This window comes from Malus sylvestris, chromosome 17 (assembly GCF_916048215.2).
Source record: "Malus sylvestris chromosome 17, drMalSylv7.2, whole genome shotgun sequence".
Classification (NCBI taxonomy): domain Eukaryota; kingdom Viridiplantae; phylum Streptophyta; class Magnoliopsida; order Rosales; family Rosaceae; genus Malus; species Malus sylvestris.
In genome coordinates this window covers 29,247,037-29,265,573 of record NC_062276.1, presented here as the reverse complement: position 1 = coordinate 29,265,573, position 18,537 = coordinate 29,247,037, and the positions used below count along the sequence as shown (strand labels likewise).

Sequence of the window (18,537 nt, the reverse complement as noted above, 5' to 3'; positions counted from 1 at the left end):
ATTACTCATGTCATTCATACATAAACATTCATGAGCATCACTCATGACAATCATACATAAACATTCATGACCATCATTCATAAGCATCACTCATGACAACATCCATGAGCATCACTCATGTCAATCAACAAAAACATTCATAAGCATCACTCATGTCAATCAACTTCATTTACAGAGCTCTAGCTTCAAAAGCTTCATTTACAGAGCTCTGGCTTCAAAAGCTTCATTTATAAAAGCTTTAGCTTCGAAAACTTCATTTACAAAGCTCTAGCTTCAAAGCTTCACTTGCAAAGCTTCACCTACAAAGCTTCAGTGTAGGGTATACAAATACCGCTTCCTAGCCAACAGACTCTATTGACCGAAGACTTGGGGGACTACATTATGTACCATATATTGGGCCTCAACTAGGCCTCATAAAAATACTTGGGGAACTCTAGCCCATCACTTATGTATTGAGGAGCGATCCCTTATTTTATAAAATGGACTCCCTCACCTTCATTAGAGAGCAACGCCGCTAGCTGAGCAACCGTCTCACCGCGAACATCACTCATAACCCATCACTTATGTATTGAGGAGCGAGCCCTTATTCTATAAAAGGGACTCCCTCACCATCATTAGAGAGCATCGCCTCCTACTGAGCAACCACCTCGCTGCGAGCATCAACTCTAGCCCATATTTATGTATTGAGGAGTGAGCCCGTATACTATAAAAGGGACTCTCTCACCTTCAAACACCACAAGCCGAGCCAACCAAGGCAACATAAGCCACGAGTCTCGCAGTGTATGCTACTTCTAGTTGAGCGTCATTTCAGATTGAGCACTGCATCATATCGAGCATCAGTTCAAGATAGCATCTAGTTACTTTGACCCACACATGGACTGAATTTCAAGTCTCCAGCCAAAAGACTCTCTTGACTGAAGACTTGGGGGACTACTGTTTATACCATATTTAGGGCATCGTATTTAGACCTCGTATAAATACTCGAGAGACTTAAATGTAATTATGTGATAAAGGAAATGGCAAATATGTAATAAGTGAAGAGTCCTTATTCTATAAAAGGACCCCTCACCCTCACAATTAGGAGATGCCATTTTTGGAGCCTTCTCACCCCTCTCACATCCCCTCTCATTACAGAGGCTCTCTCCCTTTTCTCAGAGAAATACAATAATCAGTGTAGACGTAGCCCAAACCTTGGGGTGAACCACGATACATCTTGTGTTATTTACATTATTTGCAGATTCACGGTCGGATTTACGTTGTTCCAAGACCTCCAGTTTTGTGCATCAACACAATATATTTTGAAGAACATAAGTATGATAGTTTGTTGTTATGGTAGGATAAATAAAAACAAAATTACCAAAAAAAAAAACCACAAAAGAATTTTTTTTTGAAAAGGAGGGTTAAGTATGCTAGCGATTGGTATAAGTTATCGTCACTACTTTGCTAGCAATTTGTTCAAGATACTGTCGCTACCTTGCTTGCCACAGTTCTTGTGGAAAATCGGTAGGGAAGTACCAATCGTATCCTTTTTAAAAAAAAAAAAATTTCTCTGTTTTTTCTTTTTCCATTGATTTTTTTTCCCACGTTACTTTATTTAGAACATGAAGATGAAAAAAGAAAATTTTAACAAAAATAAAATTGATAGTTTAGGTGCAGGGAGACACAATAGCAACTCAAGCCCAGCGAGCTTAGTCGTTAGCCTCAGCCCAAACTCATGCCCTCGGGAAGGCCTAAGGTGCATTAGAAACATTGAAGGCCCATGGGAATGCCCAAGGCACAACAAAAGCATTGATGGTTGTTAGATGAGATTAATTTTGAGATATATGTTGTCAATAAATAATCAAACTTAATTAACTGCAACTAGTAAGACGGTGAATGTTACCACCATTTTAGGATGGTGAGCTAAAATGTACTCCTCAAAAGAGAAGAAAGAATTTCTCTGTCACGGGAATGGATGCTACGACAATAGTGTATTATAACTAAACATCTGGAGACGCTAAGTTGGCAGTGTCCTAAACCAATAATTAATGAGATTGTTGAGAATGAATCTCACACTGATGAGAAAAGAGACATTGCATGAGCTATAAGTAAGTTGAGTTACTGCTCATATTGCCAATTAGTTTATTAGAGGAATCCCATATTCTCAACACGCACCCTTAGGTGTGACAGATTTTATTTTAAGCCGAACACGTAGACAACACAACGGGGTAATGTGAAGCGAATATGGCAGTTTGGCTTCACATTGCTCTGATACTATGAAGAAAGTTGGGGTTCCACCATAAAACCAATTGACAATATGGGGACTAGCCTAACTTACTTTAAGCCCATGCAAGGTCTCTCGTCTAATCAATATGGAATTCACTCTCTCAACAGACAAGTCATGCAGTTTGAAATATACGATCACAGCAGCAGATTCAGCCGGAAGATTTTATTTATTTATTTATTTATTAAAAGCATCTTATTAGCTAAGGTTTGAAAGAAATTTGGAATTCTGGAAAAGATTTTCATCTCAACAGCAGCTAGCGCAAACATTGTGAAAACAGAGGAGCAGTTATGTGAGCTGCTTCATCAAGTTTACAAACGCTGTACAATTTGTAATAGAGACGTGTAAGTACCAAATATCACGACCACAACTCCGATTAAAATTATACACCAAACAATCACCATCTCGCATCCGATCTTTCGATAAGTACCCGAAATCTTTAGGTAGCAAACGCATGGTATTATAAGCGAAGCCATGACGCTAAAAAATGCTCCAACCAGTGACATGAGATACCCAAAAAAGGGCAAAGCCAAAGCTACTGTCACACTGCTGATTACCAAGGCAGTACTCAGTAATAGGCTTAAAGGTATCTTATTGTTGTGGTGACCAGGAAACCGATTTTTCGCTGCATTTAGAATTGGTGTAACCATCAGTGCATATTTGGACAGTGGATTGAGAAGAATGGTGCATATTGCAAGTTTTGAGCTAAGTTTTTGAGTTGGAAGGTTTAGAGTTATCTGGGACTCAACCCTTGACCCGAACATTAAGTACCCTAAAACTGCCATTGATGCATAACTCGCAGTGCATACGATAAAGCTCAGGAGGAGGACCTGCATCAGTTAACGAAACATCAGGTATTCGAAACTGAGCAATTAACCAGTACTTATATAGATGTGGGACTCAACGCTCACCAGCACTACTAACCAAGATATCGCATTTAGATTATAACCAAAGTAGCTATAGAGTAACATGTTTGTAACTACTTACATTTGAAAACTGACGTTTGTTTGTCATTGATGTGTAGAGGGTAGGAAACACGGGATGCGCGCAATAACAAAGGACATACAAGCTAACAGCTGTAGGGATTCCATTCCAATTAAGTGGTACAGATCCCTCGTGGTGAAATCCAATTCCATCAAAAGCGCCAGCCCACAAAATCGAGCCGAGTATGATAGCAGAGGCAAAAACCCCAGTTGCCGATACATAAGAAAGAAGACTCAGGTTATCTAACCACACAGTCGGCATTACAACAATTCCAGCGATCATAACAAAGCATTGTTTCCCACTCACTGGGAACCCTGAAGCAGCCAACTGCAAATCCATGTTTGGAAATAAGCTGTGCAAGTTATCACCCTCTATGATTAGGAAAGCTGTTGCAACTAAGTAGAGTTCTATGTTCATGAAAATCGACAACACGATTCTTCCTGTTTTCCCAAATGCCTGTTCCCCTATGTCGGGATAAGTTTTTATACTCGTATCCACGTCCATGCTTCTTTGCATTAACAACCCTGAGTAAAATGCAGCAGCAGCAGTAACAAAAAGAAGTATCAAGCTTAGCCATCCTCCTGATGCTAGCGCATAAGGAACTGACAGTATCCCAATTCCTGAAACCACATTAAAAACAGTGTATATAATTTGGGTATTAAAACTCCACAGGATCGCTTGAGCTAGCACTAACAAAAGTACTTACAGTTGCAATAGAATGTATACATGAAAGGTCTGTAACCCAAAAAAATAAAGGTTCTTAATTAGGTCAGATATCAATATATTCCCCCTCCTAATTTCCTGCGAGTGTTTGCAAATTATAACACATTAAGTAGCAGCTTGATAATCATTTTATTTTTAGTTTACAAAGAAATGAAAACTAAAAACTGAAAGCCATTTTTTTCAGGTTTCAAATTTTGGCTTCAGTTTAATTTTCAGTTTTTTAGAAAACTAAAAACTAATATCAAAAGGTTTTAGTTTTCGAAAAAAAAATAGAAACTGGAAACTGAAAACAAAATGGATATCAAACGAGCCTATGAATTTAGAGTGCAGGACACATACTTGGAGTACAATCGAATAGCCCTTTCAAGTAAGAAATTGTAGGTATAAAAAATGTCTAAAGGAGGAATTGAGATAATTGAACAAATTTACAAGCTGTCACATATACAACGTAGTTGGAATTTCATGCTCACACAAAAACAATTAAAATGACAGGAAGAAATGCTAGAATGTATACGGCCAACAGAGAACATGCATGCATGAAAATTAAAGAAGCAGAATGTACATAAATATACCTGAGAGGGCATTGAGACCATTGAAAAATGTTTTCAGAAAAGACGTAGTTGTGTTTGTAGTAATTTGGTGATCGCAGTTTGCTGCCTCTTCTGGTGGTTCGCATCTTTCGTCGTCCCTCCCGCTCAACACAAGGGGCGAGGTCAAGGACGCATGCGCATCATCATCCATTGGAGAGAGAGAGAGAGAGAGGGCTTCGAGAGCTGTTTGACGTTGTAAATTTAGCATTAATAAATAGAAAAAAAATACTGATGAATTAATTTAGAAATTAAGCACATTTTAATGGTGCCCGCACTCAAGATTCATGTCATATTCTTACATAATATATAAGTTTTTTAGTTTATCACCTTTTCTTGTTTTTCTTTTTATGAAATGAAAGTGGACATACTTTTTCAAAGTTGATAGAGTTGCCAAAGCAAAGCAACTAAGTAAATTAATATTCGAGCTAAAAATTACACACTATACTAGAGTTACAACTATTGTACCATTTTATTTGTTTATTTATATGGTATTTTGATACACTTCAAATCATCCCGATTAATCATAAACGTTCTTCGTCCGACAGGTCCCATGAGGATGCGGAGGATATGAAAAAAGATAGAGAAAGAGAGGGATTCCACCCCCGGCCACCGACCATTTCCTTGCCACATTACATTCCAACCCCTACAAAGTCAGTGCTGTCTTTCTCTGTTGCATGTTTGGTGGTGGTCCTGACGGACTTCGGCAACCATCCCCTACTCCCACCCCCTACCTCTCCTCTCTCTCTCTCTCTCTCTCTCTCTCTCTCTCTCTCTCTCTCTCTCTCTCACATTTTCCTGAGAGGATAAATTTTTTAAACCAAATTGCAAACTAAATGATGTGTCACCAATAAGAAACAAGTACGTTAATCGACATTTATTTAATAATCCAATCTTCTCCAATCATATCATTTATTTTGCAAATTTAGAAAATTTGGTCTCCCTAACATTACTCATTAATTAACTCTTCTCCTTTTCACCATATGTAGTAGTGTCTACATTGGTGTAATATTTATTAATTGAAGAATTAGAAGAACTAATGAAAAAGACTTGAAAACTTTGAGTTTTAATCAAAATGACAAAAAAGTGTTGTAAGTGAATAGTACCATGAGTGACTTTTTAGAGTAAAAATGTCTTTTTCGTTAAAAGTAAACAGTACCGGGAGTGTTTCATTAAAATTTCCTAAAAAAATTCTGAATTGAAATATGTGTTTTATTACTCGACAAAGTGAAGTAGCATTAAAGAAATGTTATAACGAATACGATACTCTGATGTAACAAAAAAAAAAATCGATTATAACACAAATCGAATGTATATCATTGTTAAATTAGAGGTAATCACTTTGGAACCCTCTCTGTATCACCGTTCACAACGTTCACTCACTCCTTCGAGAACATAAGGGGGCATTTGTTTGCCCTCACTATGTGGGACTGGACTAGATTGGACTAAGTATTATATAGTCCAATGTTTAGTAGGTAAAGGGACTATGTTTAATGAAAGAGGATCCTCGCCGGATCCTCGCCGGATCCTCTTTGTGAGAATCCCGAATATCCTCCAATCACATCCGTTCAATCCTCATTCACATTTAAAGTGATAAAACCGGACTCGCTCGGACAAACTCCTTTGCTAAGAGTTCTTAATGAGGACCCCCAAATTTCACAACACTACTAAGACCGTCATGCAGAGAGAATGTCGTCACTCATCCTACGAGAGAGACGTCGCACAACCTGCGAGAGAGACGTCCTACTCTTTCACCCTCCTCATGCTGGCCCTCATCTGCATCCTGCTCGCTCTCATCTGCATCTCGTCAAGTAAATTTCGAATATGATGATTTTCTTCTTTGATTTTGTTTTGCTGATCATGAACGACTTCGATTTTGTCTGGTAAATTAATTCTGGGTTATGAACGACTTCATTGTTTTGGGTTCAAAAACTTTCCAATAATTGACCTGTGCAATTGAAAAAATTAGGGTTTTTATTTTTAGGTTCAAATTGATATTAGATGGGGTTTTCAAATTTCAACTTTTCTGCGTTCTCACTATTGTTTCTTCATATGATCGACACCTCTAGATCTCTAATATTTGTCATAAAGTAGATTTGATATAAATTTCATCTGGTAGTTCGTAGTGCTTTTATTGGAGTGGATTTGATATAAATTTCATCTGTTAGTTGTCATAAAGTGGATTTGTTTGTTCATACATATATATATATATATATATATATATATATATATATATATGAATTTCATCTAATATTTGTACTGCCATCGTTGAATTTCATTTAATAATTGTTATGTATATAGTCTGAGTGTATGTGTATGTATGTATGTATGTACTGTGTGTGTGTGTGTCCATGTATGCTGATTTTGGGTGCGTGTGTGTGTCGATGTATACTAATTTTGTGTGTATGTGTGTACTCTGTGTATCTATGTACTTTCTATGTGTGTGTTGATGTATGCAAGTTGTGTGTGTGTGTGTGTGTGTGTGTGTGTGTGTGTGTTGTGTGTTTGTACTAAGCAACATAGATACAAACAGGTTCCACCAGGGTCTAACTCCATAAATACTTAATAGTTTCACAGGTAGTAACAAGAAAAGAGACCACATAAAGTGATTCTCAATCTCTTTAAATTGATCCTTCATCTGTTTATTGTATGAGCTAAAGCAAAAATGGCAAAACTGAAAGATGGTTTAGTTAATGATGGATTTGGGCTACGGGTACGAGCTAAAGCTAAAAAAGCATACATCCACATTACATATAGAAATTATATACCTATTGGATATAAATAAAGCTTGCTAACTGGAATAATTAGCATATTTTTGTCAAGTATTTAGATAAATAAACTGGCATAATTAAGATAAATTGCATGACAATTATAAAAATTAGAAATCATTCCCATTCAACATAAATAAACTATTAACAATGGATACACCTTACTGTAAGGATCTTTATCTTAGGATATCCAATGAGTGATTTTTCAAACTTTCACTTTTACAATGCAAAATATCCATTGTGTGTATTCTTCAAGCATGTTATCATTATTTTTAGATTGTAGGATAAAAAGAGAGTGAATGATATGATTTCATGACTTTAAAAAGCCAATCTTTGTAGCACTCTTATCTCTTAAAACTGTTGTCTTTTTAGCTAGTTATGGATACTATTGTATGGTTCTTGGTGGTTAGCTTGACGTGCCCACTAAGCTTTTGCTAACGTTATTCCTTCAGAGCAATTCCACCCTAGCCCTTTAGGTTGGCACCCAGTCCAAAAAATGGACCAGCATCTTGTATATTTGCTCCACCCCAGCCCAAGCCAGGCCACAGGCCAGCCTATAATCGACAGAGGGAATGGACGGCCTATTTGATGTTAGCGTGACGTCGAATGGCCTTTTTTTTTTTTTGTGCCAGGGGCGTGGGAAGGACGCGCGACTGGGCGCGTTTCACCGACAACAAAACAAAGGCAGGTCTGCTTGTGCAGGCGCACTAAACCTTTCTGATGGGAGGCCATGTGGGCAGTCCTCGGTCGTTGGATTTCCAACTGCTAGATTTTTGGACCGTTGGATTTCTCCAACGGTCAAAAAATTTTGAATTTGAAATCCAACGGCTAGTGACGTGGCTTAATATGGACTGTTCAATCCATATATCAACGGTCCATATTTTTCCATCATAAATTATAAAAAAAAGGCACAACGGTCAAAATTATGACCGTTGGCCACGTGTTAAGGTATAGGCTGTTGGATTTGAATCTTTTTCAAATCCAACGGTCCAGATTAATTACCTGAATTAAAATTGATAAAAAAATTAATAAAAAATTGTTAAAAAATACAGAAAAATTAAAATTTCTTTTTTCCTATAAATACCTAACCCTCATATTCCACCTTACACCACATTTCAATATTTTCAACAATTTTTACCAAAGCTTTCATATAATTTTCGAGAGAAACAAAATGACTACATGGAAGCTCATCAAAGATCTTACTTTGTGTGAATGCTAGGTTCACACTACTCATAACCCGATTATGGGTAATAAGATGGATAAGCGAGAAATGTGGAGTAAAATTACGAAAGCGTTTTGTGAAGTACATGGAAAAGACGCTAGAAGTAGTCAAGTCTTCAAGGCCGTTGGAAAAAAACTCAACGCATCCTTTGCTTGTAGGAAAAATGCCATCTCTCATGCTTCCGGTAATCTGCGTAGTGGGACAAGTTTAGCGGATCATGTGACAATATTTTTATTTATTTATATGCATTCCACCCGCATCAATATTTTAATTTATTTATTTGTGTTACACCCGCATTTTATAATACTGTCTTATCCCACATGACACTACAAGCACAAATATTCTACAATGCGAAGAACTAGAACAAATCATTCAGCAAATGGGAATGTTGGCAAATTGTCAAAGATTTCCCCAGATACAAAATTGTGGCAACCGGTCCAAAAGTTCGCATGCATGACATGGGTTTACACAGTTCGCCAGAGGTAGACACGACCGAACAAGAAGACGACACATTTGAAGAAACGGAAGGGACGCCTGAAGAAGTGCTGGAGACCCAGCCGATTCGTCAGTTCCTCAGGCCTCAAGGTAACAAGGCATCAAAGAAAAAAGGTAGTTCTTCCAAAAATGACTACACTAAATATATGGACGAACTTGCTCGCCAAGGTGAACTGAACATGGTGCGGAAAACGGCTAGAGATGAGGAAAAAACTGCTGCTATGGCAGCAATATTAGCAGCTACTGAGAGACATGATGCGGCGGTTGAGAGACAAAGAGAAATACTTAATCGAGAGAACGAGATGATTAGAGAAGCACTTAATTGAGAAAATGAGATGCTTAGAGAAGAAAGGATGGCTCAAGAAAATGGTTACATTATGAAAAAGCCTCTAGTAGGACTGTCTCCAAATTCAAAATTTTTTTGGACTTCGGAAAAAAAAGACGTTGTGCGAATGAGGTGTGCAAGAGATGCGGAAACAAGTCGAGGGGGTTCTAGCTACACAGATCCTAGAAACGAAGATCCTAGCTCCATAGACTTTGTATAATTTCATATTTATTTTTAGTACTTTATGGCCTCGTTTGGCAGCTCGGACTGTACTGACTATTTCAATCGGATATGATAAATAGTCATCGGATAGTACTGACTAAATTAGTCGGGCGTTTGGTGTAATATCGGATTATAATCGTATTATTTATACTGTGTTTGGTACTACACCGGATTAAAAAAAAAAAAATTGACAGGAAGCAAATCATATCTACACGATAGGAAGCAAATAAAAAAACCCCCAAATTAGAGCAAAACCTAATTTGAAAAAAAAAGGTAAATTAAGGATTTTTCTTTGGTAGCCTTCGTCCCCAATGGTCTGGTACGATGCGGGGGCAAGGCTATGGATTTGGTGCTTTCTGGGTTTGGGTTCATGCAGTGGTTCAAGGCGGCAACAGTTTGCAACCACAGGACCTTGTTTCAATATACAACAGCAGTGGCTATGTCAGGCAGACGGTGCAGAACATATTTGCGTGCAAGACGATGGTGCGGGCAGTCATAGAGAAGCAGTGGATCATGGGCAGTGATGATGAGGCTTCTAAGAACAAGTTGATTATACAGCAATGATGGCTCTGGAGTAGCACAGCTCTTCGATTCTAGTTCAACCCAAGACGCCATGGCCTGAGTTTAATTTGCCACCTATGATTTTCTGTTTGTGTATGCTTGATGTTGATCGGAGGTGGGGAGGGAGAAAAAGGAATATTTGGATGAAGATTTCGCGATGCGCAAGAGAGCGGAGAGGTTGGAGAAGGCGAGCGTGATTTGGGACCCGACTAAATTACACGGAGGTTTTGGAGGGTATAAATTAGCGGGTGTGAGGGGTATTAAAATGGTGGGACCGGTTTAATTTATTCGGTGCTTAATTAGTACAGATGAGTACCAAACAACTGCAACCGTATTATTAATACTATCTGATCCTTAATACGGCGTGCCAAACGAGGCCTATGTAATTTCATCTTTATTTTTAGTACTTATTTATTTTTATTAATAGATGTAATTTTTTTATTTATTATTAGTATTTTGTGTAATTTCTTATTTATTTTTAAAACTTCATGTAATTTCAAATTTATTTTTGGAACTTTATTTAAACACATCAAATAAGATTACCTAAATTCACCAAATAAACTTAAAAAAAACACTCAATAAAATTACATAACCTCACCAAATAAACTTAAAAAAAAACCCAATAAAATTACATAACCTCACCAAATAAACTTAAAAAAAAACACACTAAATAAAATTCATAAACTTAAAAAAATACAATTTATTCTTTAACCAGAAGCTTATTTTAATTATCTTCACGTTGTTGCAATCCCTACTGGTGCTCAATCAAGTCATTCTGGTGGCGTAGGTGCTAGTATGGCTCTTGCACTGTAGTGTACCGCTCAACGATCAATTCATTATAACGTTCATCCCGTTCTAATAGCTCGTGTTGCACGGGATCTTCGGTCCGATCATGAGCATAGTAGATACGTGTTCTTGTGTTGTTCATCGTATCTGGCTCGTATTCATTGACAACATCATAATCATACTCATCTTCCACAATCATGTTGTGGAGAATAATATATGTTATCATGATGGATCGAAAAGCCTCGACATCAAACATTCTAGTAGCAGCCTTGACAATCGCCTAACGAGCTTGCAGAATACCAAAACAATGCTTCACATCCTTCCTACACCCTTCTTGACATTTTGCGAAGTGTTTTTCTTTTTTCACTCTATATATGTGAGACTGTTTTGACAAACGTTGACCACCTTGGATAAATGCCGTCTGCAAGGTAGTATGGTCCATCGTATTTATGACCATTAACCTAATATGTGCATCTCGACGCTTTTTCTTGCAGTAGTTCGTCGAACACTGGAGATTGGGCAAGGACATTTAGGTCATTCTGAGCTTTTGGAACACCAAAAAAAGCATGCCAAATCCATGTATCAAATGAAGACACTGCTTCCAAAATGATACTTTTGGCTCATTTTCTGTCGCCAACAATCTTTTCTGTTGTGCCAACAATCTTTTCCGTTGCTCCTTAAACTGTTTATACACTTTCCTTGAAAAAGACATTGTAAAAAAAATTCAAAATTTGAAAACGATGAAGAAGGATTCTGAGCTAAAAAGAAGGATTGAGTTTGGTGTGAGGATGAATGTAGGGATATAGGGTTTATATGGACAAAAAAAGAAAGGATGAGGTTCTAGACAATGCCACATGACACTACATGATTGGTTGAAAATCTTATCGAAACCTTGGCTAAATTATTGTAAACAGATAGTGACACGTGTTGCATCAGGATTGGTTGAAAATCTTATCGGAAATCTATTCCTAAAATAGTACATTCAGATAATGACATGTGGCGTGACAAGATTGGTTGAAAATCTTATCGCAATCTTGGCTAAATTATTGTAAATAGATAGTGACACGAGGCACGTCGGGATTGGTTGAAAATCTTAGCAGAAATCTATTCACAAAATAGTACGTTCAGATAATGACACATGGCGTGATGATATTGGTTAAAAATCATATCTGAAATTAAAACTATTTTATTTATCTATTATTTAAAAAAATATTTTAAATGGGTTGGGTGCCAGCGCATTTTGTAGGGGTGGATATGCATTTGGCCTATTACTGTTAATTGGGGTTTATCATTGTTCATTGAGTGGATTAAATGGGCTGGGTGTTGGTGCATTATTTTAGAGGTGGAGTTGCTCTCAAAGGCTCCCTATGCTTTCCTAGCTTTAAAATTTGATGCTCATGCTTTTATGAGTTTTTATAAAACCCTAATTTTTTTGGTTATCTTTAATCTATAACCTTTCAGGCACACAACAGGAAGCTGTTGAGGCTTATGATATAGCTGCAATCAAATTTCGGGAACTGAATGATGTGACCAACTTTGACATAACACGATATGATGTGGATTGGATTATGTCAAGCAATACCCTCATTGCCGATGAACTTGCGAAGTGAAATAAGAAGGTTGTGCCTGTTAATGAGATTATCAACTCTGTTTAAGATCTTTGCTACTGTAGTTTTTACATGCTATGTATACTGTTTATACCATACTTAGGGTCTCCGTATTTAGATCTCGTATAAATACTTGGGGGGACTCAAATGTAATTATGTAATAAAGGAAGGGGCAAATATGTAATAAGTGAGGAGCCCTTATTCTATAAAAGGACTCCTCACCCTCACAATTAGGGGAGGCAAATTCCTAGGCCATCAGAGACCTCACTCTCTCCCTCAGAGGCTCTGAATCTCTCTCACTCACAAACAGAGAAATACATAATTAGTGTGGACGTAGCCCAAACCTTGGGGTGAACCACGATACATCTTGTGTTATTTACATTACTTGTAGATTCACGGTCGAATTTACGTTGTTCCAAGACCTCCGGTTTTGTGCATCAACACGTGGGCTAGATCTCTAGTGATTATTATTATTACTAGTTCAAAAATGTATAAATTGTTCATGATCTTTTCCCTTTGCATATTGTTATTGGTTTTCATTAAACTAGTTGGAACAAGCCAATTTACGTGCTTGGAATCCAAATGTAGCAATGATCAAGGCTTGGCTATCCATTTTCCATTGCACCTCACGCGTCATTATGGTCTTGGGATTGAATGGAATCAAACCAAAGGTGAATAATTAAGAAAAACATTTTCAGCCCCGTTGATTGTTAGGAGAACACCTTTGTTATATTGATATTTGGAACAATGTTACTCTTGAATCATGTATGTTTCTTTTGTTGGCAAGAAATTTGGTTTTTGTATTTTTTATTGTGAGTCTCACACTCATCCAATATTATTAATTTTGATAATATCTTTAATAAAAAAGAAATTAAAATAGAACAATAATTTAGTCTCAGTTCATACAAACACCAAACTAGTGGCAGTAATATTTTTATTATCATGCTTCTTAATCCGACACTGCATCAAACATTTTATTAAGTTAGTCCAGCTTAGTCTAGTCTAAGTGATTCCAACTTAGTCCCTAAAACTAATCCGGTTGAAAATAGTCCGGTGCAACAAACAGAGATCAAATTTGTTCATCAGTTGGTCTGTTGTTATTCCCCCAGAGCTATTGCACAACACCTAGCCTTCCCCCGGGGGGGGGGGGGGGGGCGGGCTTCCGAGGGAACAGCAGCCAAGACTTACATTTCCTTCAGGAAGACTTGTTTCTTATATTAACACATGAATTGAACCATATCGAAACATCCAACTTCGATTTGCATTGCCTACTTGCTGAAAGCACAAATAGAATTGCCGATCATTCATTGTATGAAGTTTTTAAGACCTCACTAATCGGCCTTACACTTTTAAGTTCATAATGAATGAAATGATCCCAGTATTATAGAAATATAATTTTCAATTGTAATTGGTGTAAGATTCCTAGAAAGTTATAGGGTTTCGACAACAAGTCTACTCGACTTCTGTTTCATTCCAAGACTAATCGTTCTTCTTCCTTATTTTATATTATTCATTCTAATGTGTGGATGTCTTCAATTAGTTCTGTTATTTGGTTTGGTATTATGTGTTTTTTACTGATGATTTTTCTCGCTACCCATTATGGTGACGATGGAGTATAAGAAATATGAAATCTATCAAAATCTTAAGGGGAGATGTTGAATTTGTTATGACAAAAAAACTTATCACAAAAGCACTTAAAAATCCATGGCTTTTAAATTTTTTTAAAATAGATGAAATTCTGAATACACTTTATAGACTCACAAAAAGTCATAACTGAATACCACAAGATTTTCATAGTCATTTTAGAAGTCATATAAAGTCTTTATTTACTACCAGTGATTTTTGTTGATTCCTTAAAAGTTTATATTGAATACACTTGTATTTGAAGTCAAGCAAAGTCTATCAAACTCCATATATACAATACACCCCCAATAGGCAATCCAACACGCATACAACCGCATCCCCAAATACTCTCCCATTCATTGCCTCGTCAATCTTCATGTTTATTCGGATGAGAGCATAACATCTTATCTTGCAGGATTTTGGTTCCAACAATCATGATAGATCCATTGCATAAACATCACATTATCATTTATATTGCATCATTAATCCCTAGATTTAATTTTCACAAATCATACGATTAGTGAACAAAGGGAAGCTAAGCAAGTTCAATTAGATTTTGTAAAGAGAAATTATACGTTAGAGGTGCATGTTGCTCAAATTGTTGGGGATTCATACAGGCCTGTAAATTGGGTCGGGCCGGCCCAGGCCTGAGTAGTGGTGACCCCAAGCCAATTTCTTGTAAGCTCTTCACAGTATTATTGCCACATGGTAGTGCCCTATTGGCCGAATGATGAAAGGCTTTTATTTATTTTTTTTAATGAAAGTTTTGACACTAAAAAAAAAAAATTAAATAAATAAAACTGAGAGAGATCCCTTGAGCTACAGACTTTCCAAAATTTCTCAAATCCGACGCGGTCGCTGCCAACCCGCGGCAGAAATCGACGCCGCCTCAACCTCCAGTCTCCCATCTCATCCGTCATCAGCCACCCACGAATCCCTTCTCCTCCTCAGTCTCTTTCTCTCGGTCTAGCGCGCCACCGCCTCCTCCCTCCACCTCAACCTCCAGAATCCAGATACAGGTGTTATACAAATCTTGTGCTAATTAGCGGTATTATGCAAGTACCTAGCAGTATTGAGACTTAGATTAGCAACGTCGTCGATTAATTTCAATAGAGATTAATCATCTCCAGTGATTTTTATATTTTCCCCCTTTTGCGTGTGTGTGTTTAACTGCAGAAATGTACAACAATGTGGGAAGCCAGCCTGGGGTGGGAATGCCGACGGCATCTCCGCAGCCGGGTCCGTTTGGGAATACGTTGTACGGTGCTAGTTCAGGACTTATCCGTGGTGGATTGGGTGCATATGGAGAAAAGATTTTAGGATCAAGCTCTGAGTATGTACAAAGCAATGTAAGTAGCCAGAGTCCACTATTATGATCTTGGTTAACTATGAAATATGAAGAATTTAGGATCAAATTGTAAAATTTCTGAATCAAGTTTTGATTTTTGCGAATCAGTTTTGCCCCTAGGGTTTATAAATTATTATCAATTTAGAATACTTTTAATTTGTTATGATTTTTCTTAAATCTCGTGATGCTCTTTATTGGGTAAAAGGTTGAGGATCTGTTAGTTAGATCGATATACATTGTATTTGTACATAATTTCCCGATGCATAAGTTTGGAGTTTTGTTTGAGATGCTGCTATATGTACTAGTATTCGATAGAATGCCTCTATACTATTATGCTACCTAAAACATTTTGCATTGATATCTAACTCATGTAAGCTATATTGTCAACTGCTTTGAACACGGTAATTGCCTAGTATGATTGTCTTCAAGTGACCAGATTTGCGTTTTTAATTTCTAGTACTTTTTGGATGTTAGCAAGGGCTCTTAAGTTCGTACATAATCCAAGGTAATCGAGTTAAATATTGATTGTTTCTGTTGGAATGAGTAGATCAGTAGGTATTTCTCTGATCCGCAATACTACTTCCAAGTGAATGACCAGTATGTGAGGAACAAATTGAAGGTCGTTCTATTTCCATTTCTCCACAGGGTAAGTGCTACCATTTGAATTTTTTCTTGTGAAATCAAATTACCCTGCTACAGAACTTACTCATTCCTCCTGCCCTCTTTTATTTCAGGGCCATTGGACCAGAATAACTGAGCCGGTAGGAGGCAGGCTTTCTTATAAACCCCCAATCTATGACATCAACGCACCAGATCTATACATTCCGTTTATGGCATTTGGTACCTATGTGGTTCTGGCTGGCTTCTCATTGGGTCTTCAAGGAAAGTAAGTTTTATGAATCCTAGATGTACTCTATGCAGTTTTCTCTTCTATTTAGGTTAATGCTTTCATGGGAAATCAGTTGCTATAAGAACGAAGGGGTTTTCTTTTCACTGTAGAAGTGAGCTATGCATTTGTTTATTTTGCTGTTGTTTCCTCTATTTGCAATTCTGTATCCTACTATTAGTTTTCTACTTTCATCAAAGTTTGGAAAAAGGTTCTATTTGGTATGGAACAGATGTGGTCCTTTTGTTTCATTGTTTTATAGTCTAGCTGCATTAGGTTTTCCCTTGTTCATGGTCTTCCTTCATCTCAGTTCAATATCCAGTTATGATAACTGTAGAACAATTGTTTTAACCTCTTAAACATGTTATGGGAGGCCCAAAAAAGGTAAAAGTAGATAACAATAAAATATCTCTGTCAAATGTTTCGTGGGCTTGGTACAATACAACTCCAAAATAATGTAGGTCAAGAGTAAAATGTAAAACTCTGAACACTTTGCCTTTTAGTTTCTTAAGGCTTTTTAAGAGGACTTTCAATATATCATCCATAATAGTGCTCAGATTAACACTGATTTCCATGATTGTGCTGTGACTTTCAATATATGATCAAAATGTATGCTGCTGATGCAACAAATCACTCTTTTAGCAGACTATACCGTTCTTTGACTGGTAACCTGTGGGCAACTATAGCTGTTGTGTTAGAGAAAGCAGGACCCCCCATTGATGATTTAGTTTCTTTCCCGTTCCTTTGTTTTTGTTTTTTCGTTGCTGTAGCAAATGAATTTAGATTTGGGAGTCTTCTAGGTGTTGACTCTTGAAGAGAGAAATAATTTCCACTTGGACATCGATGTGAAACAATTAGTTATTGGATCAACCTCAAGATTTTGTTACCATTCTTTTTTATATTTTTAATTATATTTTTATTGTTGATTGGTCGGAACCTCAGAGGTTCCTGAACTGCATCACGGTTCCATTTGTGTTTTTCTTTAAGTGGCTTTGTTTTTGTTGTGTGTATTTATGTTTTTGGCATTTCAATCTGTTAACATCAGAACTCGTATAAATCTTGGCACTCATGATATCTTAAAATTGTTTGTTGTTATCTGCCTGCCAGGTTTAGCCCTGAAGCTCTAAACTGGTTGTTTATCAAGGGCTTGCTTGGCTGGTTTATGCAAGTTGCACTACTGAAAGTATCATTGCTTTCCTTGGGTGGTGGTGAGGCACCATTGCTTGACATGGTGGCATATGGTGGGTATGCTTTCACGGGGTTGTGCTTGGCTGTACTTGGACGGATTATCTTTAGCTACTCGTACTACTTTTTGATGCCCTGGACGTGTATATGCATGGGAGTCTTCTTGGTGAAGACTATGAAGAGAGTTCTCTTTGCGGAGGTGAGGAGTTCTGATACAAGCAAGCACCATTATCTGTTGATCTTTATTGCTTTGGCTCAGTTCCCCTTGTTTACATGGCTTGGCAACGTTACTGTTAATTGGCTCATATGAAACCGCTTATTCTGTACGAGTTAGAACCCGTTCCTGTTTATAAGTTTCTGAGATCTTGTATACAGTTTCTTTGTATTAATTTCGGTCCACGACTTTTGCTCCCAGACTAAAGAATTTTAAGAAATTTCTTTCGAGTGTTTTTAGTGCTGGGGGTTATCAAGTAATTGTAATCAAAAGCAGTAAATCTGACTTGAAAATTTGTCACTGAAGGGAGAAACCTCATTCCGATTGTTTTTCGTGCCCCTAAAAATTATTATCATTTAGTTTCATTGGAAGTTACCTGGTCTGTCCTTGATTTTCTTTCTTGTCAAACGATAAATTTTGTTGGAAGTTAGATTAGTCACCGACGGCGTTCGAATGCATGTCCTTATGCAGGGGCTCAATTATTTTCCACCACTGTGGTAAATGGCCACTTGCCCTTGTCTGTCCTCGTTGGGTGATGAAAGATATGTGCCTGACTAGAAAGGAGTTAAATTTCTTGAAGGGGTTAATCGAAACGTTACGCTGAATAACTTTTGAGGTTAAGCCTGCTGTTGCTCATTTTGTAACTACAAGTGTCTGAGCCTATTTGAGATAGAACCTTGGTGTAATGGAAAAGTTGTTCTTTTGTGACAGAAAAGTAACGGACGGATTTGAGTCATG

At 37.3% G+C, this 18,537-nt stretch overlaps 2 protein-coding genes across 2 annotated transcripts; one reads left to right on the top strand and one right to left on the bottom strand.

The window, feature by feature from the left end:
* Positions 1–2,394: 2,394 nt before the first annotated feature.
* LOC126609645 (amino acid transporter AVT1I-like) lies at positions 2,395–4,740 on the bottom strand. Its single transcript, XM_050277498.1, has 3 exons — positions 4,543–4,740; positions 3,251–3,867; positions 2,395–3,093 (listed from the first exon to the last, which is right to left on the bottom strand). The coding sequence occupies exons 1-3, from the start codon at positions 4,709–4,711 to the stop codon at positions 2,575–2,577; spliced, it is 1,305 nt and encodes a 434-aa protein (XP_050133455.1). The 5' UTR covers positions 4,712–4,740; the 3' UTR covers positions 2,395–2,574.
* Positions 4,741–14,947: 10,207 nt separating this feature from the next.
* Positions 14,948–18,126, top strand: LOC126610273 (uncharacterized). Its single transcript, XM_050278286.1, has 5 exons — positions 14,948–15,185; positions 15,343–15,515; positions 16,062–16,160; positions 16,249–16,400; positions 17,508–18,126. The coding sequence occupies exons 2-5, from the start codon at positions 15,345–15,347 to the stop codon at positions 17,893–17,895; spliced, it is 810 nt and encodes a 269-aa protein (XP_050134243.1). The 5' UTR covers positions 14,948–15,185; positions 15,343–15,344; the 3' UTR covers positions 17,896–18,126.
* The last annotated feature ends 411 nt before the right edge of the window (positions 18,127–18,537 follow it).